This window comes from Epinephelus fuscoguttatus, linkage group LG23 (assembly GCF_011397635.1).
Source record: "Epinephelus fuscoguttatus linkage group LG23, E.fuscoguttatus.final_Chr_v1".
Classification (NCBI taxonomy): Eukaryota; Metazoa; Chordata; class Actinopteri; order Perciformes; family Serranidae; genus Epinephelus; species Epinephelus fuscoguttatus.
Window position 1 is genome coordinate 15,461,923 of NC_064774.1, and position 26,286 is coordinate 15,488,208.

At 41.8% G+C, this 26,286-nt stretch overlaps 1 protein-coding gene across 1 annotated transcript; it reads left to right on the top strand.

Moving 5' to 3' along the window:
* Positions 1-8,314: 8,314 nt before the first annotated feature.
* On the top strand, positions 8,315-26,095 carry LOC125884208 (SLAM family member 8-like). The gene is made up of 7 exons (XM_049569056.1): positions 8,315-8,555; positions 12,739-13,044; positions 14,541-14,822; positions 16,986-17,096; positions 17,217-17,275; positions 17,437-17,505; positions 25,403-26,095. Exons 1-7 carry the CDS (start codon positions 8,330-8,332, stop codon positions 25,478-25,480), a joined length of 1,131 nt encoding a protein of 376 aa, XP_049425013.1. The 5' UTR covers positions 8,315-8,329; the 3' UTR covers positions 25,481-26,095.
* Positions 26,096-26,286: the final 191 nt, after the last annotated feature.

A 26,286-nucleotide genomic window follows, 5' to 3' on the forward strand; every position in this document is an offset into this window, starting at 1 on the left:
GCTGTGCCTTTACGTAAATAAACCATGTACGTTTCAGCTGTGCACTGGAAATCATAGCCTACTGCAGACATAACCGCTTAAAAGACATTTGTACTGTTTAAACAGAAAGCACATGTTTTGCCTTTGCAATCTCATCCCAACTCATCAAATATCACCACTTTGTTTGTGGACTTTCACATCTGCATATGACGTGCTAGGTATCCTCCTGCGTCTGTTGTTGATGTCCTGTGACACAGCGTCAATTTACTCTTGTTACGTGCATTGTGTCATTAGTATTCACAGGACATGTACAGTTTCTGCTCATTAGATGCATACAGTCTTTTTTGAAAATAAACTTACAACGTCAGTAAAACACCTTGCATTTACATTTATTTCCTTGTGTAACAAAAGCATGTGGTTAGGTTTAGAAAAAAACCATCATGGTTTGGCTCAGCATTCACACAGGAAGTGAACAGCAGGCTGCAGTTGGGGGTTTGTCAGACCTGTTCACTTCCCGTCCTCGCCTGCCCCAGATGGACTTTCATGCTTCACATATTACATTGTTACCCAGAGCAATACAAAATGCTGCTGGCCAGTGCGTTTCATAACACTGTGAAATGCGCCTTTGTGCATCGGTATCTTACGCCGATGTCCACTGACATAGTGCTGGCATTTGACAACTTTGGTCGGTGGTGCGTCTTATACCACCTGTAGTGGCAATCCCTCGGAATATCAAGGAAGCCACTAATGAGCTGACTGAAAAGTTGAAATTACCCTCAGTCACATGGTACAAAACTAGGTGCTCCCGTGCCTAATGCAGCTCTCTGCTCAACTAAACCGAAGATGACGTAAATTACAAAATAAACGGGAGCGTCGTCATCAAAACTGAACATACATGCGTTTTGGTCCTTTTACATTTTTGTGCAATATTTAAGTTTTATACAGTGTCTAGAAATTAATTTTGCATGACATTTAAATTAACTTCTACTCACACGTTGTGGCTCTTACACCACTGGTGAAACGTGCCTTTCAGATCACTCCAAATCACTGACAAAGCGGCGGTATATTTGTAACATACCTGTGCAAAAAAATGAATTCCATCTCTATCCAATCGGGCAGGTGGCATTAAAGCGTCCAGTTTGGACACACAAATCCAGACACAGCTGAGTTCCGATCTGGAGCATCGGCTCACAAAAGTCACCCTGAAAGAAGTGTAAGTCTAAGTGGCCTAAGACTGAGCTTGTGTTTCTTTGGGGGAAGAGGTTCCTGTCCATTCAACCTAATTTACAGCACTTTGTCTGACGTCCTGTAGTCTCAACACACACACAGTACAGTAAGTACCCCATGATTGTCGACAGTGCTGTGGTGATTGTCAGACAGTGAGGAGCCCTTTCCTTACTAGGAAATCAGGCACTTATCTAGGCATTGGTCATGTCCAAATTGCTCCTACTTGACCACTGTAACTCAGGGTTGGACTGTCCATCTGGCATACTGGCCTTTTCCTGGTGGCCAGTATGGTGTGTTGACCAGCCAATAATACAGGTAGCCTGGCCCAATGATCCATCCATCCGTTTTCTAACCGCTTATCCTCTTGAGGGTCGCGGGGGGGCTGGAGCCTATCCCAGCTGACATACGGTGAGGGGCAGGGTACACCCTGGACAGGTCACCAGACTATCACAGGGCTGACACATAGAGACAAACAACCATTCACGCTCACATTTACACCTACGGACAATTTAGAGTCACCAGTTAACCTGCATGTCTTTGGACTGTGGGAGGAAGCCGGAGTACCCAGAGAGAACCCACGCTGACACGGGGAGAACATGCAAACTCCGCACAGAAGGGCTGCCCCACCTGGGATTGAATCGGGAACCCTCTTGCTGCGAGGCGACAGTGCTAACCACCACACCACCGTCCTGGCCCAATGATATATTTTCTAAATTATTTTACCCCAATAAAATTTTACCCCCCCCCCCCCCCCCCCTTGGGCTATGTACCTTCATTAAACAGCATCTGCAACAAAAAGTGTGACAAAACACAAGGAAGACCAGAAAAATACTTCTGACCCGGACTTTTCACACCCTTTTAGCAACTTGCTGGCTGCCTCGTGTCTCCCTCTCCTCTCTTGCCGTAAGCAGGCAGGCAGAAGAGTTATTATGGTTCAGGTCATTTTATTATGAGTCTGCCATAGTGTAAGTAAAAAATAGGGCACGCACATCCCTGAAGCCCACTGGGTTGGGTGCTGGATCACAAAGTGTCAAAAGCATGAAAAAAGAAAAAAGCGATCTGCACACCAAAAGAGCTCCCATATGCAATTTTTTATTTTGCGTGACGTTTCGAGGGTGATGCTCTTCCTCAGACTGCTAAAAGTGTGTGAATCGCTTTTTTCTTTTTTCCTGCCATAGTGTAAGCCTTTGTGAAACATGACTGTCTTTGTAACATGGATGTTGAAATAAATGCAGGTCTGTATGTGTGTGTGTGTATGTATTACACAAGTTACAGCAGGAAACAGATGCATAAAAGGCACAAATTGATGCGTGAAAATTCACCAGAATGCAGAAATTGAAGTGCTTCATGCTCAAAAAAGAGCCCAAGAACCCCTCTTTAATATGTGTCCCCTCAAGTGTTGAAAGAAACCAACACTTTTATATCATATAATATATTTATCACTGACATTTGTGTGAGTGATTGTGGTGGGCCTTTCTGTCCCAGTCCACCACTGCTGAAACTCCCATCTTGCTGGAGACTCTGCATTTTCTATCAGACCTATGCAACTTGTCTAAAATGCTGCTACCTCCCCGGTGTTAAATGTGTCTCTCTGTTCTATACAGTAGCCCCCTGTTGCAGCTTGAATCCAAGACCCTGTAGTGCTCCTTTCTGCCTTTACATCATGGTCAAACCCTACCATCCAGGTAGGTAGGTAGGTAGGTAGGTAGGTAGGTAGGTACTTTATTAATCCCAAAGGAAATTGCATTTTCAGATGCTCATACATAAACATAAAAACACAAATCATACACACAGTGCATAAAGACAGAATAAAGTGCAAGAATAAATAGTAATAAAAACAGGATAAAAAAAGCATGACAGTGAGATGTGCAAATATGCAAATGTGCATATTCTTGATGAGTTTGTCCATCCTCTGTGTGTCCTTCTGTTTGGTGCTGCCTCCCCAACACACCACCCCATAGAAGAGGGCGCTGAATGCCACAGACTGGTAGAACATCTGCAGCATTCTCCTGCAGACATTAAAGGACGCCAGTCTCCTCAGGAAATACAGCCTGCTCTGCACTTTCTTGTAGACATGATCAGTGTTAACTGACCAGTCCAGCTTGTCATCCACCTGCAGCCCCAGGTACCTGTAGGAGGCAACCACCTCAATCTCCCCGCCGCTGATGTTAACAGGCAGAAGAGATGGGCGGCGCCTCCTCAAGTCCAGTACCATCTCCTTTGTCTTGGTGGTGTTGAGCTGCAGGTGGTTCAGGTGACTCCAGGTGGTGAAATCCTGGAGTCACCTGCACTCTCCCTCACCCCCCCCCTCCTAATACACCTGACGATAGCAGTGTCATCAGAGAACTTCTGTACATGACAGAGTTCGGTGTCATGCCTGACGTCCGCTGCGTAGAGTGTGAAGAGGAGGGGGGCCAGTACAGTCCCCTGTGGCACCCCCGTGCTGCTGGTCACTGTGTCAGATGTTATGGACCCCAACCTGACAAATTGAGGTCTGCCCGTGAGGTAATCCGTGATCCAGGACACGAGGGCTGGGTCAACCTGCAGGGTGGTGAGTTTGTCCTTTAGGGGGACAGGCTGTATGGTGTTAAAGGCGCTGGAGAAATCTATAAAAAGAATTCTCACAGCGCCACTTTCCCTGTCGAGGTGTGTGAGGGCCCGGTGCTGGAGATACATACAGCGTCCTCAATTCCTACATTCCTCTGATAGCCGAACTGAAGCGGGTCCTGGGCCTGTCTTCATCAGATGAAAGGTGAGGGCCACCGGTCTGAAGTCATGACTGGCATGGGAGGGTGGGAGGTGGAGGAGGAGGGGGGCGGGGCAGGCTGAGGTAGGTGGGATAGGAGACCTGGCGCAGTGGCGTGAGTGAGGGGGGTAGCAGATGTAGAGTAGAACCGGTTAAAGATGTTAAGTTCATTAGCTCTCTCCCTGCTCCCCTCTGCAGCTTTAACATTGGCATACAACAAGTCAGTAGTCCTGTTTTTACGGGTTGGACAGTCCACAAACTTATGGAAAGCAGCCAGAGTTGAAGTGAGAGTGACATGATTGAAGTCCCCTGAAATAGCAAGAAAAGCTTTGGGGTGCTGAGTTTGTAGCCGTGCGGCTGACGTGTGTATAATCTCACATGCTGCTCCAGCGTCAGCTCTGAGAGGAATGTAAACACACACAGCTATGACGTGTGTGAACTCCCTGGGCAGGTAGTATGGCCTCATGCTTACAGCTAGTAGTTCCAAATCACGGCAGCACAGAGTGTCTTTAACAGTCACATGAGAAGGATTACACCGTTTGTTGTTCACGTACAATATGAGCCCCCCTCCTTTGCTCTTACCGCACGTTTTGGTGTCCCTGTCAGCTCTCACAGATGTAAATCCCTGCAGCTCGACGTTAGCGTCCGGGATGCAGCCAGTTAGCCACGTCTCCGTGAGGGCAACCAAACTGCTCTCCTGGTAAAGCTTCTCAGTTTTCATCAAGCCCGCTAACTCATCGACTTTGTTCTGGAGCGCGTTGATATTTCCCATCAGTATGGACGAAACTGATGGCTTATATCTCCGCCGCTTACTGTTTGTTGAGCCGGTCTTCACTTTAGCTCCAGCCCTGCAGCCACGATACTTTAGGGTGACCATATTTTGATTTCCAAAAAAGAGGACACTCGGCCGGCCACGACATAGCCTACTTAAATGATACTCGCAGTTTACTCAAAGATGCCTTATAATTTTAATATATTTAAAATTTATATGTATGGATAGAAAATTCAGTTATATTACAAAATAATATCTCTCAAAGACAGAAATTCAGATAGGCCCCAATAGGGGACACATACACACACTAGAGTGTGGTGATCCGAGCCCGACGGTACCCGATGGGTCGGCCGGGTTTGGTCAAAAATGTAGCTATAAATTGTATTCGGGCTTGGGTCGGATTCGGTCAGCTTTCAGTGAAAATGTAGTGTAAAAATAAATAAAATCCTATCGTCTGTCCTGTTTATTGCTTGGGCACTGTTATTTACGTGACAACACCTGAACATAACACACGGACACACATTGGCTGTTTGTTTCTACCTCTCTCCTCGCTGGAAGTCTCGGACCTCCAGCCGCCCGCCTCCGCCTTGATTAAACGCTGAAAATAAATTAAAAGAGGGAGACAGGTTTTTCCTATTTTATCTTATTTTGTTTTATTTCTCCCTCTCCTCTCGCTGGAAGCGTGTAGAAAAATAATTGAAATGGTCGGGAGCTGGGCCAGTTAGCTCGCGACCTTGCTCTTCTCCTCTCAAACGGACTTTCTTTGTCTTCCATTAGATATCAAAAACTCAAATACTCAGAGGTAAAAAAATCACTGGAGACACGTAGAATCAGATGCAACTGAGTTTAATGTGCTCGCAGGCAACAAACACATCACAACCCAATGAGTCAAGCTCCGGAGCAAGACCGAAATTTCTTTGTTTGCACTCGCTCTTTTATCGTAGAATTTCTGCTGTGTCTTAGTCCTTCCCACTTGGCTCTGATCGTAACGATATCCCACCTCTGCTGAGTCACTTTTTTCCCACCATAATGGTGTCATATTTCTGCTGAGTAATGTTTTTCCTAGATCTAAGACCGCCTCCTCTTACTAGGGTCATTCTCAGGACAAGCTGTAATTCCCCTAATTTTCCACTAGTGTTTTCTGAACCCATCCTCATGCTATTTTTAGAAATGATTCACAGTGAGTCCTAGGTACTTCTCCACCACAATGCTTAAGTGCACAGTGAGTGTGTGTGTCATAAGAATACATGAAATATGTGTAATTTGTCAGTTGCACAGATTATATTGCTTCAACACATATCTTTTAAAGGTCAACTAAAAGGTACAGTATATGTCTTCAGTAAATCAGTATATTACACTACAAGCGTCAGACCCATCTCAAACACGGAGGTCTCCCTCTCCGCTGAGCACGCCCGGCCTGTTAAATAGCCTGTAACCATAACAACTGTGTGACACAAACTCAGTGCTTTGGTCATTAAATAATGTCGGGCTCGGTTCGGGTTCGGACAGAAATATGCTGCCTGTGCCGCACTCTAACACACACACAAACACACGGAAAACCGGACATTATCATCAGTTTATAAAAACCACCCGGACGCTCCGGACAGGACGTGAAAAGTGGACATGTCCGGGCAAAAGAGGACGTTTGGTCAGCCTAGGTGACGCACTCCGGCAGCTCTCCCTTTCCTCAGCGCGAGCAGACCTTCCCTTGTGTAGACAAGTTTTGTGCTGTCCCGTTTCATGTTACAGTCCACAGTATCCATAGGATATATAAAGACAATGCTTTCACACCCACAGGAGCAATGGGGGAAAAGCATACACTAAAGAAAAAACCACAGTCATTCAATCACTCACACAGAGCAGCCAAAGGCAGCCTGCACTCTCAGGCACCGGTGTAGCACAGGAGGAATCTGTGTGACCAGTGAGCCCGGTCTCACTGTGAAGTTGTCAAAATCCGGCGCTTGGGGAGTGGCTTGTGGCATCAGAAACCAACGAGAAAAAAGGTCAGTGGCATGCACAGACTTGGGGCGAAACTTAGGGCAGGGGCGAAATAAAAAAGAAGGGCACATACAGCGTGTTCTCGCCACTGAAGAGGGCACTAAGTTCCGCGTGTTTTCGAGGGCACTTTAGACATGTTTATATGTTATACAAATGGCACATTATATAGCCTTAAAACAGACTAACTAGACAGACTACTCAAGCTAGTTTGTAGTTAGGATCAGCATCCACGAGAACTGTGTAGATTCAACGTTGGACTGTGAAGAACACACAGAGACATGGATGTATGAAAGAAAGAAATCCCTGGGGGGGGGTCTAGGGTCATCCTCCAGAACATTTTCAATTAAGTAGATGCCATTTCCTGTATTCTAGTGCATTTAAACACCATATTAGCACCAGATAATCCAAACTGGTTCTGTGAGATATAGTTCTGGCTCAATATAGATCAAAAAAGGGCCCAACATAAAAGTCATTGCAACAGTAATGTTTTTATCACCCAAGAGGGCAGTTTATCATCTTTTAACCAGCCAAGAGGGCACTTTAGCGCGTGTTTTGGCTCCCAAAAGGGCACTTTAGCACGTTTTTACCACCTAAGAGGGCAGTTTATCATGTTTTAACCAGCCAAGAGGGCAGTTTAGTGTGTTTTATGGCTGCCAAGAGGGCACTTTAGCACGCGTTTTGGCTCCCAGGAGGGCACTTTGGCTCCCAGGAGGGCACTTTAGTGCGTGTTTTGGCTCCCAAGAGGGCACTTTAGCACACGTTTTTACCACCTAAGAGGGCAGTTTATCATGTTTCAACCAGCCAAGAGAGCAGTTTAGTGTGTTTTTTGGCTCCAAAGAGGGCACTTTAGCGCACGTTTTTCAACAATTGGGCCGGAAAGGGGTCCTTTAACATTGGCGTGTTTGTCGTTGAGGGACAAAAAAAACGTCAATTCGCCTTGTTGTACCGACGTAGTGTGTTTATTTCCTGTGAAAACGGAAGTGTATCTTGAAAGGAGGCAATGCGTGTCCCAGAATGTCAACAATCAACGGGTACCTTGCAACTCTTCTGCCTCTGGACACACCTTCTCTCAGTAGACCCTGAGGTTCTTCTTTTGTTCTGACCCCATGGTGGAGTCTCTGCCTATCAGGCTGAATACCTACCTTTAAGACTACACCTCAACAATCCTCTGGGCACTTCTACTGTAGCACTGAACATGCTCTGTTTTTTAAACACCTTTACTCTGGGTCATTGTGAAAGAGAAATCATTTTTTAGCATCTCCTCATGAAGGAATATCTGATGACAGGATGTGGTTAAGTCCTTCCTGCTCAGGGGTTTTCAGATGTGGACTTCATCGTAGTTGTTCACACATCTCACTCAGATACAGCTGCGTATAGTAGTCTGTAGATGCACTGTTTTGTGCTTGAGGTATTTAAGTCATTTTAGTGAGTGGATCTAACGTGGGGTCAGGTCTATTAGAGTTTACAGCAAATAGTCAAGAAAAGCAATCTTGAATATTTGCCTTTTGTCACCTAATAGAAATAAACATTGTGATGGTAATATGGTGCAATATAATGCATGACCGCTGGCTCTCTCACTCAACTTTCATTTTTAATACTATACGATCATGTCTGTCATGTCTTACGTGCCTACTTTTAATGTCTTCTGCTTCTCCATTGACAGAGACCTCCCCCACTCTCCACCCTCTATTTTTTTCAGTACTGTCATGACACAGTACGATAGACCAGAAGAGGAAACAGAAGTTGTTCCTCTCCCTACAGAGATGGTTGGTGGTTGCCTGAGCTGCCTCTTCACATACATTTTTGTGCTACTTCTCGGGGTCTGCTTTTATGGTACGTACGCCTCTGCTTGTTAAGTTTAAGTATTGTTATGGATTTTTTTTGTCATGAGTAATATATATTTTTTTTTGCCTGATGCACTTTGTCATGTGGTTAAAAATAGCACATGTAGGTCAAGACTGCAGAATTTACTGGATGTTCGCACATCGGGAAATGACGTGTATTCCTTGGGAGATGCCTGCAGTCTTTGTGTCTTGTGTTTTTGCAAATGCAAGACGCCTAAGATGCACCAACGACAAATGCAGCTGCAGGCCTAGAAACTGTCATAGTAATATGCTGATTTAAGAGCTGAGCCGTCCAAATTAAAGAAATGAATTCAAAGCACCAACTGTGTGTGTTTAAAAAACTGTTTAAAAAGCATTAAGCTAATTGTTCTCTCCTGATAAAAAAAAAAAAGTCCTAATATGCTCGTGGTGCTCAACATGTATTGAAAATTTGAGCTCCCCACTTCTTTATTTATAATTACATGAATAGACAAAATATAGTATCTTGTGGTTTTATATTTGAGGATATATTTTGCATTTTTTTTGTGTCAGCAAATTTTCTGCTGCTTGGTCGGCTATAAACTGTATCATTATGCAATTCAGGGAAAGATTGTTTTTCTTTTCCTGTTTTTTTTCTCTCTTTAAACTAAGAGGATTGGGTATATTATTTCAACTAATAACATAATTATACACTATATTCTGATAAACATAGTCGGTCTTACGGGAAATGCTTAGACAGGAACAAGGAGGTGTGGATCCTCTCAGAATATTTGCAGAAGTAGGCAAGTGCATGTAAGTGTTTAAAAAAAAAAAAAAAAAAAAAGTACTGCTTGTTTATTTGCAGCTCACAGACACATCCATCAGTGTTTCAGTGTTGTATCAGTACTTAGTTAATAGCAAGAGAAATGTAGCTTCTGGTGCGATGGAACAACTTGTGAGCTTGTTATTAGATTCACACATAACGTGACCGCAGACATGTAAGCTTTTCATTTCCAGTGTTGGGGATTAGTGACCATGTAATGTTAGTAGTAGTTTAACTACATTCCTTAATAGCTTGCTGGTTGTTCAACATTTATATTTGCATAGTGATTAAAGTGGTAAACAAAAATGTTGTGTAGTTCACTGAAACTACAAACACATTTTGATCATAAAAGGAAAGGAATCATTTAGATTTTTACTTTACCAATGCTTCTTAATAATAGTAATAATAATAATAATAATAATAATACATTTATTTATAAAGCGCTTTCAATCAAAGTACTGTACAGGTGAATTAAAACAAGTACAAGTACAGGAGGAGCAAACCACCCATCACTCAAACGCAACAGTAAACAAGTGGGTCTTTAACTTTGCTTTAAAAACCTCAATCGAACAGACCTGTCTTTTTCCTTATCCGCTGTGAGGGTCTTAAGGACAGAGGGATGTCGTATGCTGTAAAGCCCTGTGAGGCAAATTGTGATTTGTGATACTGGGCTTTATAAATAAAATTGATTGATTGATTGATGTCAAGAGGAAGACTATTCCACAGAGTCGGTGCACGGAAAGAAAAAGCACGTTCACCGACCGTCTTCTTTTTGGCTTTAGGGACAAGCAGACGGCCGCTCCCCTCGGAGCGCAGAAACCGTGTAGGTACATAAATATCCACAAGTTCTGTTAAATATATAGGTGCCAGACCGTTTACAGCTTTATATGTTAGTAACAGCACCTTAAAGTCCGCTCTAACCTGAACAGGGAGCCAGTGAAGAGAGGCCAGCACCGGAGTAATATGATCATACCTAGATGATCCAGTTAAAATACGAGCTGCCGCATTCTGAACCAACTGCAGACCTCGAAAACTCTTTCTGGGCAACCCTGATAAAAGAATGTTACAATAATCCAACCTGGATGTCACAAATGCATGAACAAGAGTCTCGGCATCTTTTACTGAAAGGACTGATCTGATCTTTGCAATTTTTCTGAGGTGAAAGAAGGCCACTCGTGTCACCTCTTTTACATGCAAGTCAAATGAAAGGGTCTGATCAAAAAGTAGACCAAGGTTCTTTACCTTGTCCTTGCAATGAATGACACAGTCATCAAGAGATAGGGTGAAATGATCGAACTGGTGACTACATTTTGACAGTCCAATAGCTATCATCTCAGTCTTGGCTGAGTTAAGTAGCAGAAAGTTTGTTGATAGCCAATGAAAGCAATGAAAAACAGTCCTGAAAGAGCGCATGATCTGACCTAGTGGTGCCAGGTACATTGAAAACAGTGGACCTAGGACAGAGCCCTGTGGGACCCCATGCTAAAGAGAACAAGAGTGGTTAATTGAACCCCCTCTGACCACAGTTGGTTATTAACAAATAACGGTGGTGCAGTGGTTAGCATTGTCGCCTCACAGCAAGAGGGTTCCTGGGAGTCCGGTTGCGTCCCAAATTCCAAAGACATGCAGGTTAATTGGTGACACTAAATTGCCCATAGGTGTGAATGTGAGTGTGAATGGTTGTCTGTCTCTATGTGAGTGACCTGTCCAGGGTGTACACCACTTCTTGCCCAGTGTCAGCTGGGATAGGCTCCAGCCCCTCTGCAACCCCCAAGATAAGTAGATAGGAAAAATAAATGAATGAATAAATGAATGAATGAATGAATGAATGAATGAATGAATGAATGAATGAATGAATGAATGAACAAGTTTTTGCATGGTATTTTAAAAGTTAGCTGGCTAATTTAGTAATTCTGCTTGGTGTGATACCCCCACCTAGAATCTAGTTTCTGGAAGGCCAACCCAGTCGCCAGAAGAAATGTTGGCATTGTACATTTCTGTAAACCTCGTTACATTACATTTACATGTTATATAGCAGATATATTGGAACTCTACATTTTAACAACACCGTGGTTAATGAGTGGTTAGGTTTAGGCGGAAAAACCAACTTGGTTATGCTGAGGAAAAGATCATGTTTTGGCTTGAAATACCTGGTTGAGGGGGCACAACCCCTGAAAAGTAACAATGTCTCGGTAAAAAACAAACACTTTCGGTGCCACTATCCCGGTCTCGCTAGAAAGTAATCGCTTCTTGTGGCACTATCCCCGCTGTAACATAGTGACAGGTTATTAAAACACACCCATATTTGGTGTCCTAAAAAGCCACTGGAAAAACAGCAAATGGTCGCTACAAAACACCCACGTCAGGGATCTACAAAGATGATGGAAACACAGCAATGACTCGTAAAATCACAACTGGTTTTGTTGGTCTTGAACAGTGGTCTACAGAGGTCTTACACTTGGTGGACATCTCGCCTCGCCATCTATCATCCCCTCCGTCACTTTAGAAAAGTCAATATGATGTATATGAAACACGCAAATAAAGAATGTTTGTGGGTTGCAGAAATGTAAACATTTTCTTCTGGCGACTCGCTGAAAAGAAAGGTGTGTGACTGATGGACAGTGTATACAAAACCAAAGCAAAGTCGCTTTAGTTATATCCAAACTATACTGTCCCAGTTTTGCTGTAGTTCAGCTTCCTCCAGTGTAAAGTACCTGGCAACTTATGCTCTAAAAGTAGCTTCCCCAACACTGCAATTTCCTGACTATCCTCCATTAATAGCAGCAACACTGACCGAAAATGATGAACATCACTGAGGTCAGAGTCTGTGGTTCCACTGTAGTTTCTTTGGAAATGATGCCACGGTAACCAGGCCAGCTCTGCACGCTATTGTTGTGGTAAAATGTTAAAATGGCAGTCGTGTTGTTGGCTAATCAGACACCACGTGACTATTGCTGAGACTCTGACGTTTTATCTGGAAATTGAATCTTAGTAATACTCTTTTTTTCTAAACAACAGAACATGGCATCGTCAGTGCAGCTCCAATAACCTATATGACAACAGGAAACATGATTCATATGAGTGTTTTCCAACCTTAACCTCTAAAATTGTGGTTTATTCAGTAAACTAAAAATACTTGTTGAGGTCAGGGAAAGGTCACGGTCATGTTTATAGGAAACCAGTGATGACTGTTGACAGGAAACAAACGAAAGCTGTAAGAAGACATTGTGTTTTCTGGCGTGGCGTGTCATGTTATGATGTCATTCAGGTGATGTCGTCATGCCGTGGAATTAATTTATGCCATTTTGTGTTATGGTATTCTATGCTTGGCTTTTCTGTGCTACTTTATATGGAGAGTTATATGAAAGTGTTGTTTGCTCTTGTGTTTCAGATGTGGAGGCTTCCAGTTGTCAACGTGTCATCCAGAAGAAAGTTGGAGACACCGTGGAGTTGTCATCCTGCTTACCAACTGAAGGGGTCATAATGGCACGCTGGAAATATGGATCGTCATTAATTGCACAAAAAGATGGAAAACTTGATGAAAACCTTCAGTTCAAAGGCAGATTAGACTTTAACCCCTCAACCTTCAGTTTAACAGTGAGAGAACTGACTCGACAAGATTCTGGTGATTACCATTTTGTCTCTGCGGTGACTGGCAAACAGAGGGGAACAGTCACCATCACTCTGAAAGTTCATGGTAAACGACCAAGTAACCAAATAATTGTTTATAGATGATAATTCATCATTAATTCAATAGATGCCTTTTATATTTTTGCTGTGTTTCCTGTGATCTCTAGACTATTTAAATGCTGGTGGTGTGTTGTACTAAAGCTAACTATGCCAGTTTATATGGATATAATGGGATGCAGCAAATTTAATATCCTGAGCTCTGTGTCTTATTCCCAAACTATGAATCTGAAATGTTTCATTGTAATACATAGCTGTTTATCTTCATCATGATATATATCAACAGCCGCACAGCTGATCGGGGCCACTATAGAGAGTTATTTTAACTCCAGCAGTTGCGTGCTTCATCTATATTTGAGGGAGCAATGGCATAACTGGACTTTGAATGGTATTAACTTTATCTGTAGGCTACAGCACAACAACATAGGAAGTAACAACAATAATCACAATTAAAACAGACCAGTAAAGAAAACATTTAGCTACATAGCCTGCTTACTAATGGCAGAAGCACAAATATCAAGGAAAAATGTCCAAATCGACAAAATCTGCAAGTCTACAAAATTGAACCAGCAAAACACTTGTGGTATGATGCCGCGCAGAGGACACAACAGCAGCTGTTGCCCATTTTAACAGCTGGATCAAGGAGAGCTGCGTCAGGTGGAATTGTCCCTCCCGGCTCCCTCACAGTCAAGATGGCGGAGGAAATAACAAAAATGTGGATTTATTCATCTCCTATCATGTCTGTCTTTAGTGATCATAACATGTTGGGTATGGATTAACCTGCAGATGCTCTGGTTCAAATGAGAAATACAAAAATACAAAAACAGGTCCACACACCAGAAGCTGCCCTTTTTGGAAATTTTAATTGTATCACCACACGATTAAAATGTCCAAAAGAACTGTCTTTGTGTTTTTGTATTTGTTCTTCTGTCCAGCACCTAGTATTTATCGTTTTTGGATGTGCAGACTGTTTTTTTGAGTCTTCTGGTTCAAAATGAGACCAAACATTTCCATGGAAGTGAGGCCTGCAACAGACAGGAACTAAGGCTTGTTGTTTTTATCTGAGCTGATTTCAAGAAAACTTGCGGCTCTTACGAGCTAGTCAAGAGGAGTGAGCAGTCAGCAGTCAGTGAAAGTATAAAACAGCTCATGAAACAGATTCTTTAACAATCATGAATCACCACAACCACAAGAAGTCCTTGAGCATGCAGTTATAAATATGCACATAAAAGGCTGATTAGGTCCAGTAGTATTTGAGATTAGCTGCTGATAGACAGATTCACACAGGAACACACAGGTTTCGGATCTTTGGTTTGGAATAGAGTTTGTGCAGGACCTCTTAACTGATGTAAATGATCTATTCTGTGGGCCTAGTTCTGCTATACGTGACTTTATTGGTGGTTTTCGTACACGCATAATGGATTTACCAAATTCAGTCAGATCTGAAGCTGCAATGTCTACATTTAACTGTCCCTCTTTCTGTCTCTTCTCCAACTCTCTCATTAGAGCCCATTACTAAAGAGCCCGTCGTCTTTTTCAATTCCACCTGGCACCCCTCAAATGAATCCTGTACGGCTTTGCTGAAGTGCAGTGCACCCACTGAAAGCAATGTCACCTACAACTGGACGGTGGGGAACCAAACTATAACTGGCTCCAGCCTGGAATACAGCATGCGACCTCAGGACGGAGAAACCAAATTCACCTGCACTATTTCCAACATTGTCAGTGAGATGTCAGCATCCAAAACCGAGAGTTGCAGTAACAATACAGCTGAGTCGTCTAAACCAGGTATATGCAGTGAGGTGAATATAGTTATTAGTGTTATTAGTGTCTTGGGAGTGTAATTATGTTACAGATATCCATTAATGCAATGTGGCCAGTGACAATTTCTGCAATTACTATCTGACTGCTATTGCTGTCTGAACAGTGAGAAGGACAATGGTTGAATGGTCGAAACATTAAACTAGCTATGATATATATATAAATGCAATAACTCTAAGTATCTCTGATTATGTTCTGTGTATTATGACTGAGGTTGCCATTACATTGTGTGAAGCTCTCAATCAAATTTTGAATATCTCACAAGTTAGTTCCAGGTGTTTCCATTCAGTCGTCAAAACCAGAATTTACCATATCGCCAAGGTAGTTTTGACTAGTAATAATTTCAAATAAAGGTGTCTTCACTTACTCACAATTAAATATATTTCAATTGACCCTTGGCTAAGCCCCGCCCCTTTACAATGGTCCATCAAGCTGTCAGAGCTAGTATGGAGCCCACACTGTAACTAACTGCACTCCCTGAAAAGACATTATCTTTTTTTTTTTTTTTGAAAAATGAAAAAAAGGAAATTTCTCAAAGAAGCAGACAGAGAGGTCTACAGTCTGTGTTGGAAGGATATATCCAGGATGTTGAACTGATTCCTCATGACATCCAAATAGCTAAAAAGACAAACATATTTAGAAGCTAAAGCCGAACTATAGGCTACAGATCACAGTGTAGAAGTGAACCACCACATCACTGCTGATCGACACAGAAGACAATGAATATAAAGAGAAACTTCACTGATATTGAAATGTGGAGTTATGACCAACACTCACTTCCAGCTCGTCAAATACCAGTGCTTGGTCAGTGGCCCTGGGCATCAGATACCGACACACCATGGCGCCCCTTTAGTAGCTTTATGAGAGACGCACTGGGCAGCAGCATTTTTTGACACTCCGAGTAACTGTCACAGTATAAAAAGCGAAAAAAAAAAATCCACATAGGGCTTGTAGGACTGGAGGTGGATTGGTCAGACTAACTCAGGACTTTCACCCAGGAGACTGCTGTTCATGTTCCATGTGAAACCACATGTCAACCGAGTTATTTTCGTAAGTTATTGTGCAAGTGTGTGTAGCATGATACACTAGGGATGTATGTCATATGAAACTTGTTTATTTATTTTAAGTCTGGTGATTTTTGTTCGGACCTGTGTGTAATTGACAACAGAGCGAAAAATTGAATTTCCCCTCAGGGATTAATAAAGTATATAAAATTAAAAATTAAATTAAAATAAACTTAAGAGAGTAAAGCTATAAAATTTCTACCTGCGTTCAGAGTTTAATTTGAAAAGAGACTGTACACATTTGACAAGCGTTAACTGTACATATCCTGTGAAAATGTATGTTTATTTTGAAAAAACACAATGCATGTAATGAGTGAATTGACACGCCGTCCCTGAATATCCAACACTGACACTGGAGGTACTTCCTCGCGCATCATATATTGTGATGCTCAACGTGCTTAGCCTGGGGGCCACTTTTGCAAAACGACAAGAGGCTGGGGGTCCGTTAACAAACAAACAAACATTAATAATATTTATCAGATAAAATGAATAAACAAGGAAAATGCAGTTGCAGGGCCCCCCGGATCCTCCCGTGACTCTCTATTTCTTAGGAAGTTTCAATGCACTCTGGCACCAATTCCCAGTGTGAATCAATTTATTTTCAGTGTGAATTACAAAATGGTCGGCTGGCCACCCTGCAGCCTATTGCGGGCCAGATTTGGCCCACAGGCCACAACTTGAGTATCACTGTATTAGAGCCTGCACACTGAGGACAGCAATAATTAAAATATGGGTTGTCAGTCTATGACAAACGAAAATTCTGAAACTCAAAATTTTGGGTGTAACCCTGTTTGATTCATTTTAGTTTATTTTAAATGAGTATTTTTTTTTGCATTTGGATTATCAACAGCGACAAATCTTGTTAAGACATCTCTTCATGTGGAGCTTGTCCAGCTGTTAAATGAGATAACTGAAAAGTAAATATTCTGTATTTCACCAAAGATCATTTTTGCACTTCCAGTTTTATTCCTAATTTACAGGGTCTTAATATCTTGTGCCCTTGCACAACTGTTATAACTATACTGTTACTAAATCATAGTAACAGTGGTAATATTATCATTTGCAGAATGGAAATTTATCATTCTTCCGAGTGCGGTGGCAGGAGGAGGTTGTATGGTGCTAATCATAATAGTTGGAGTAGCTGTGTGTGTTTGTCACCGCAAACGAAGCCAAGCAGGTAAGAAATGCTACACTGAATAGCTGTGTGCCTTTTTAACTTTAAAATGGTCGTAGTTTCTTAAGTTGAAAGATGTTCACCATTTTGTTTTTGCTTTGTTTCTTCATTAAAAACCACCAGCTATTGACTCAAATGACCTCACCGTCTACGCTGATATCACTGATGTTGCAACTGAGGATGTGAGTATGCTCATGTATTTCCTGTGCACACTTTACTTTGCACATATCATTTGCATCCACTTGAAAGAGGAATTCAGTGCTTGTTTTAGAAGATGAAATGCATGTTTTTCCAACTTCTCTTGTTTCCTCTCTCTGTGATGCATGCACATGTAAACTCTCAGGGCACTACCATGAAGCCATGCACGCTGTATGAAACCATCGATAACAGAGGCGAAACAGTCACAAGTGGGGTAAGAGCAAAACTTTTATCTCTGACTTTCTTGCAGATGAGATTGAATTTGACATTACAGTACACTAAAGCATCAATCAATCAATCAATCAATTTTATTTATAAAGCCCAATATCACAAATCACAATTTGCCTCACAGGGCTTTACAGCATACGACATCCCTCTGTCCTTAAGACCCTCACAGCGGATAAGGAAAAACTCCCCAAAAAAAACCCTTTAACGGGGGAAAAAAAACGGTAGAAACCTCAGGAAGAGCAACTGAGGAGGGATCCCTCTTCCAGGACGGACAGACGTGCAATAGATGTCGTACAGAACAGATCAACATGATAAATTAACAGTAATCCATATGACACAGGGAGAGAGAGAGAGGGAGAGAGAGAGAGAGAGCGAGAGAGAGATATGCAGGTAATGACAGTATCTTACAACAACATTAATGGAAGTAATAATATTATAGTTATAGTTCTGGTTACTACAATATGTCGAAAGTATGTATTAATACCTGGCAGTATACATGTGTGACAATAATCATATGTGTATAATAACAGAAGAAGTATGACTAATGACTAATGATGGCAGCAGCAGCAGGAGGCATCTGGCGGGACCACGGCAGCAGCACAACCACACACGTCACGCTGTCCAGGCACCGCTGTGATATGAGTTAATCTGAGAGACAGTGGAGCACAAAGGCTCCGGAGAAGAAGCCGAGTTAGTGACATCCAGAATGGCCGGGTTAGCTAGATGCAGTAATAGGATACGAGAGAGAGAGAGAGAGAAGGAGAGAAGGGGCCCGGTGTATTACAGAGGGGTCCTCCGGCAGACTAGGCCTAAGTCAGTTTAACTAAGGGCTGGTACAGGACAAGCCTGAGCCAGCCCTAACTATAAGCTTTATCAAAGAGGAAAGTCTTAAGTCTAGTCTTAAATGTGGAGACGGTGTCTGCCTCCCGGACCGTAACAGGAAGATGATTCCACAGGAGAGGAGCCTGATAGCTAAAGGCTCTGGCTCCTGATCTACTTTTGGAGACTTTAGGGACCACGAGTAACCCTGCGTTCTCAGAGCGCAGTGTTCTGGTGGGATAATATGGCACTATGAGCTCTCTAAGATATGATGGAGCTTGACCATTTAGAGCTTTATAAGTTAACAGTAGGATTTTAAATTCAATTCTGGATTTTAGAGGGAGCCAGTGCAGAGAAGCTAAAACAGGAGAGATATGATCGCGTTTCTTAGTTCCTGTTAGTACACGTGCTGCTGCATTCTGAATTAGCTGGAGAGTTTTTAAGGACTTACTAGAGCTACCTGATAATAGAGAGTTACAATAATCCAGCCTTGAGGTAACAAAAGCGTGGACCAATTTTTCTGCATCTTTTCGGGTCAGGATAGGCCTAATTTTCGCAATATTACGCAGATGAAAAAATGCAGTCCGTGAGGTTTGCTTTAAATGAGAATTAAAAGACAAATCTTGATCAAATGTTACTCCGAGGTTTCTTACGGTAGTGGCAGGGGCCAGAGCAATGCCATCTAGAGAAACTATGTCATCAGATAAAGAGTCTCTGAGTTGTTTGGGGCCAAGAACAATAACTTCAGTTTTGTCTGAATTTAACATCAGGAAATTGGTGCTCATCCAAGTTTTTATGTCTTTAAGGCAATTATGGAGTTTAGTTAATTGATTGCTTTCTTCTGGCTTCATTGATAAATACAACTGAGTATCATCCGCATAACAATGGAAATTTATAGAGTGATTTCTAATGATGTTACCTAACGGAAGCATATATAGAGTAAACAGGATTGGTCCGAGCACAGAACCATGGAACTCCAAAACAAACTTTAATACGTAAGGATGGTTCATTGCGAACGCCAACAAATTGAAAACGATCAGATAAATAAGATTTAAACCAGCTTAGTGCTGAACCTTTTAAGCCAATTAAGTGATCCAGTCTCTGCAGCAGAATTTGATGGTCAATTGTGTCAAACGCCGCACTAAGATCTAATAAAACAAGTACAGAGACGAGTCCTTTGTCTGAAGCAATCAGAAGGTCATTTGTAATTTTAACTAGAGCTGTCTCAGTGCTATGATGCACTCTAAATCCTGACTGAAATTCCTCAAATAAATTATTATCCTGGAGAAAATCACACAGCTGGTCTGCGACTACTTTCTCAAGGATCTTTGACATAAAGGGAAGATTAGATATTGGTCTATAGTTGGCTAACACCTCTGGATCCAGGGTGGGCTTTTTAGTAGAGGTTTAATTACAGCTACCTTAAAAGACTGTGGTACATAGCCTGTTAATAAGGATATATTGATCATATCTAATATATGAGTGTTAACTATAGGTAAGACCTCCTTAAGTAGCCTAGTTGGGATGGGGTCTAAGAGACACGTTGATGATTTGGATGAAGAAATCACTGCAGTCAATTCTTGAAGAGAAATTGGGGAGAAGCAATCTAAATATATATTAGATTTTACAGCTGTGTTTGAGGTTAGATAGGTACTATCTGAGGGCAGGAGGTCATGAATTTTGCCTCTAATAGTTAGAATTTTGTCATTAAAAAAGCTCATAAAATCATTACTGCTAAGGGCTAAGGGAATACAAGGCTCAATAGAGCTCTGACTCTCAGTCAGCCTGGCTACAGTGCTGAAAAGAAACCTGGGGTTGTTCTTATTGTCTTCTATTAGAGCTGAGTAATAGTTTGCTCTGGCATTGCGGAGGCCCCTCTTATAAGTTTTGAGACTGTCTGTCCAGATTAAACGAGATTCTTCCAGTTTGGTTAATCGCCAATTCCTTTCAAATTTTCGCGATATTTGTTTTAACTTACGGGTTTGAGAGTTATACCAAGGAGCGAACTTTCTTTGCTTTTAACTTCTTTTAAGAGGAGCTACAGAGTCGAGCGTTGTTCGAGCGAGCCTACGGTGCTATCAACAAAATGATCAATTCGGGAGAGGTTAAAGTCGGCACGGAAACCTCTGTTACTGAAGGTATTGGTATTGAATTTAACGACGAAGTAATCTTTTCCTTAAGTTTTTGACAGCACTATCTGATAAACATCTAGTATAGTAACTGTTGCTGAGTGGCGTGTAATCGAGTAAAAAGAAATCAAAAGTAATCAGATAATGATCCGATAGCGAGGATTCTGTGGAAAGACTTTTAGGTTATCAATTTCAATTCCATACGCCAGAACTAGATCAAGGGTATGGTTAAAACAATGAGTAGGTTCATGTACACCCTGACTGAAGCCAATGGAGTCTAATAATGAGATAAACGCGTAGCCAGGGAGTCATTATCAACTCCGACATGAATGTTAAAATCGCCTACAATAATAACTTTATCTGATTTAAGAACTAAACTGGATAAAAACTCTGAGAATTCAGATAAAAATTCAGAATACGGGCCAGGAGCACGGTACACTATAACAAATAAAAGTGGCTGCGAGGTTTTCCAGGTCGGATGTAAAAGACTAAGAACGAGGCTTTCAAATGAATTATAATCTAGTTTAGGTTTAGGACTGATTAACAGACTAGAGTTAAAAATGGCTGCAACTCCCTCTCGGCCGCTGCCTCGAGGAATGTGGGTATTATTATGACTGGGAGGAGTGGACTCATTTAGACTAACATATTCATCTTGACACAGCCAGGTTTCAGTGAGACTGAGTAAATCAATATGATTATCTGATGTTAATTCGCTTACTAACACTGCTTTAGACGATAGAGACCTGATATTTAACAGTCCGCATTTAATTCTCCTGTTTTGTCTTTCTGTCACAGAAGAGGTTTTAATTTTTATGAGGTTGTTATGCACAACTCCTCTTTGTTTAATTTTAGATTTAGATAATTTAGGCGGTCGGGGACAGACACCGCTTGTATAAAACTATTAAAACTATGGCTGGGTAACTGAACTAGAAGCTCAGAGAAGCGCTTAGGACTGCGACTCTGAGTCCTGATCTCAACTCTGGGTTGTCAGGGATTTAAATTACTAATAAAGTTTGCCAGGTTCCTAGAAATGAGAGCAGCTCCATCCAAAGTGGGATGAATGCCATCTCTCCTAATAAGACCAGGTTTTCCCAGAAAGTTTGCCAATTATTAACAAAACCCACATCGCTTGCTGGACACCACCTGGACAGCCAGCGGTTAAATGATGACATGCGGCTAAACATGTCATCACTGGTCAGATTTGGGAGGGGTCCAGAGAAAACTACGGAGTCCGACATCGTTTTTGCGTAATCACACACCGAAGCAATATTAATTTTAGTGACCTCCGATTGGCGTAACCGGGTGTCATTGACGCCGACGTGAATAACAATCTTACTGAATCTACGTTTAGCTTTAGCCAGCAGTTTTAAATTAGATTCAATGTCGCCCGCTCTGGCCCCAGGAATACATTTGACTATGGCCGCTGGTGTTGCTAACTTCACGTTTCTCAGAATAGAGCTGCCAATAACCAGAGTTTTATCCTCAGCGGGTGTGTCGCTGAGTGGGGAAAAGCGGTTGGAAACGTGAACAGGCTGGTGGTGAGCCGTGGGCTTCGGCTTGGAGCTGTGCTTCTGGCGAACCGTAACCCAACCTCCCGGCTGAACGGGAGTTACCGGAGGACAGTTAGCAGAGGCTAAGGCTAGGCTATGTGGCTCCGCACCGGCTACAGGGGACTGGCTGGCATGTGACAACCAACCTCCTAATGGGGGTGTCAGAGTGTCTTTGATGGTTAATTATAACTATAACTTTATGTGATTAGTTCACACTTCATAGATCATCAGTTAAAGAATGTTAATTTACAGTCACTTCATACTTTAACTGATATGCAACCAAATTAGCTGGATTCCTGTTACATAGGAGTCCTGCTTTTTCACACCCCTCGCCAAGTGATTCAGGTGCGGAGTTACTCCTCCACGACAGAAGTCCACGCGTCTACAGGCAGCCTGTAATAAAGACAGCCGGCAGTGACTGGTCACTGGGATACTCACGTCATCGGGCAGAGCTCTCAACTCTGCCTGAAAAGCAGCTAAAAAGCATCATAGTGCTGTGACCGTGTTTGCTTGCCGGCTATTCCCTCTACCTGTCCTCCCCGATCCAATACACCTTCGTGGCTGGAGCCCCCCTCTCCGCCACCTCATTGGCTGTTATCCAACACAGACTTGCCTGGTTGGGTGGCTCCAAAAGACTTTTCTCCCTGGTGCAGGTTATTTGGCATGAATAAAGTGGGACCACAGGGGGACTAAAACTTACTTTAATCACAGCAACCATGTGACTATACAATGAAAGCATGTAAATAAAAACAGCAAAACCAAGCACGATAAAAACACGCAAGATAAAACACAGCAACATATAAAAACAGAAACAATGAAACACAATAAAACTAGCACTTTCGCCTCGTGACACAATCTCCGCCCATCTGTCACGTACTTGCGTCACTCAAGTGTTTACAACATGTTACAAACTTATCCATCCATCCATCCATTTTCAACTGCTTATCCTATTGAGGGTCGCAGGTGGGGTTGGAGCCTATCCCAGCTGCCACTGGGTGAGAGGCAGGGTACACCCTGGACAGGTCACCAGACTATCACAGGGCTGACACATAGAGACAGACAACCATTCACACTCACATTCACACCTACGGACAATTTAGAGTCACCAATTAACCTGCATGTCTTTGGACTGTGGGAGGAAGCCGGAGTACCCGGAGAAAACCGTACTACAGTTTTAAGTTTTAAAATGCAAACTTATTCTAAAACTTTTTTTTTTTGGACTAAACTTATCCGAAACCATTTGACAGCAAGTTTCACCTAGGACGTGTGTCACATAAATACATTAAAGGCTGCGTCGTAAAGAGACGCAAAAGGGTGCCTTCTGGTTTTATCATACTTGAGGGGTGGGAGCAAGTGCCCGTATTTGACGACCTGGGATACGAACGCATTGCAGCACCTGTTGTCATAGAAATAAATGGCTATTTTCTTCATTTCAGCCCATTTTCCTTTACGTTGTTAATGGCACCTGTTAGATGATTTGGGTTTTTAGTGCAACATAGTCAACGGTGCTACACTCCACTTCTTCTGCAGCAGCAACAAACAAATATTATAAGAATTGTAAATATGAAAAAACCTTTTGGTCCTCATGAATGAATGTATGAAGTGTGAATTAGCATTTCTTAATTTATGATGTATTGACCAATTCATGAGTCATGATGATACAGTGCATCATGCTGGTGAAGATTCTCAGTCATCCAGGTCATGATAATCTTAAGTGCTATATCGTAAGCAACCGGACTTGCTTGACTTTCTTGAGGACGTTTCACCTCCATCCAAGAGGCTTGTTCAGTTCTAGAAGTGCTCATACTATACTAGGACATTTTGTATGATAATTTTTTATGACATATGACACTATGGTCAGACAAGCCACACTAAAACATTTTTATGAAATTCTATTGTATGAGCTCTTTATGATATTGTCTCTGACATACTGTGACTTTTTTAATATCTTTTTTTACAACATATTAAACTATGACTTTTTATGACGTTTTGATAGCATACTATGCAATGACTTCTAAATTATATTTCCATATTTCCTTTATAATAATACTATATTAATTTATTTCTATGCCATATTATACTATTACATTTTTGATGACATTTGTATGCCATACTATACTATTACATTTTTGATGACATACTATATTGTGCCCATCATATGACTTGTTATGACATACTGTGACACTCCACAAAGTGACGGTAGAAATGTATGGATACTATTATTAGAGGGTTTAATATTAGTGTTGACCTTCTCGGCCATTGTGTCCCTCTGACTCCTGCCTTACCTTGTCACCATCCACAAGTCAACACTAGTTAGGTGTGCCATACTACCCAGCTGCTAGGGGGTGTGGCCTAGAGGAACAAAGGATAAGGAAACTGTTTAAAGGGATAGTGCACCCAAAAATGAAAATTCAGCCATTTTCTACTCACCCATATGCTGATGGAGGCTCAGGTGAAGTTTTAGAGTCCTCACATCCCTTGCGGAGATCCCAGGGGAGAGGCTGTAGCAACACAACTCCAGCTAACGGAGGCTTATGGCACCCCAGATTCAAACGTCCAAAACCATAATTGAAACCATAAAATATCTCCATACTGCTCGTCCGTAGTGATCCAAGTGTCCTGAAGCCCCGACATAAAAATGTTATTTGAACTCTGTTTTTAGCCTCATTGTAGCCTGTAGCTCTGACTGCTAAAAACAGAGTTCAAATGATGTTTTTCCATGTCGGGGCTTCAGGACACTTGGATCACTACGGACGAGCAGTATGGAGATATTTTGTAGTTTCAGTTATGTGTTTTTGGACGTGTGAATCTGGGGCACTGTAAGCCTCCATTAGGTGGAGTTGTGCTGCTACCCCCTCTCCCCTGGGATCTCTGCAAATGTTGTGAGGACTCTAAAACTTCACCTGAACCTCCCTCGGCATATGGGTGAGTAGATAATGGCTGAATTTTCATTTTTGGGTGCACTATCCCTTTAAGAAGGGAATTTGATTTGGTTTGTAAGGATAGACTGAGAAGTGAGGTTGGAGTCATGCAGCCTGCCACGCAGAAAAAAACACATTTGGCTGTTTGTCATGCTGGTTCCTTGATACGATGAAAGCAGCAGAGAAGCCAGTGCATATGGAGGACCGTAAAGATTGAGCAAGCCATCAAGCCTTTGTCTTCAAGAAGCTCCAGCTGCCTACAATATAGCACTTGAGATTCATGTATCATCACTTCATGTTGAAGTCATTATGACTTAATATAATTATCTCACACTTAACCATTACTTTTTTTGCACCTGCATCATTAGGTGTTGCGTTTTGGTATTAAAATGAGTTTTACATTAACTTTGACTGACATGACATTAACATTGATGTTTTTTTGTTTAACCTCCTTTTGTCACCAGCCCCAGACCGTGTACGACAAGATCCAGTTTAATCGGGCAAGGAAGGCCTCGGTGTCACCCTATCAGGAAGTGTCCTGAGGGATCACAGCATGATGTATAGATGAGTTTCCTTTGAGTAAAAAGGTGTACCAAGATACTTTGCCCTGAGCAATATTGAGAAAATATTAATATAATGAAGAAAAGGCATAAAACAAGTTTAAAAAAAAAAGACTTTTGTACATGATTTTGTAAATTTTCTATCTTGAACCCTGACAGACTAAAACACAACTTACGCTACATGCTTCAGTTTTATTAACAGAGTTGTAAATTCTGTACATACAGAGATTATGTTTTTATTTGTACTGTACTATGCAAATCTTTTGTGCATGTTCCTTCTGAGGCCTGCCAAGTGACTGTCTCGGCCTGTGCAAAGCCGGTCATATTAAATTACATTTATTGTCATTACTGTCACTCTGTATTTTATTTTGCAAGCATTTTGTTTTATCTAAAGGTTTTTTGAAAATTAATTGAAATTGCTATTAATTTAACAACTATGCTTTATATGAATATATTAAGCTATTTGTGATCATTTTTGCATGGTCATTTGTCACAGGTGAAAGGTTAAACATTGCAACTGCCATATGTAACTGTCAAGTCACCTGTAACAGTACTGGTTTGGTAAAAAACATTTAATTAAATTCATATTATTGTTAATGCACCTTTGCTTATTCAGAATTTTCCAAAAACAAACAATGTATAGACTCATACAAAAGTAATCCTCCTCAGTCATCACAAACAGGCATGTGCACAGTTAGACACCAGGTGGTGCTCAAGCACCTGCCCTTTTGTGCTCTGTCTAGATAAATGCTCTTTTTGCAAAACCTGATAATTAATTTAACCCTTAG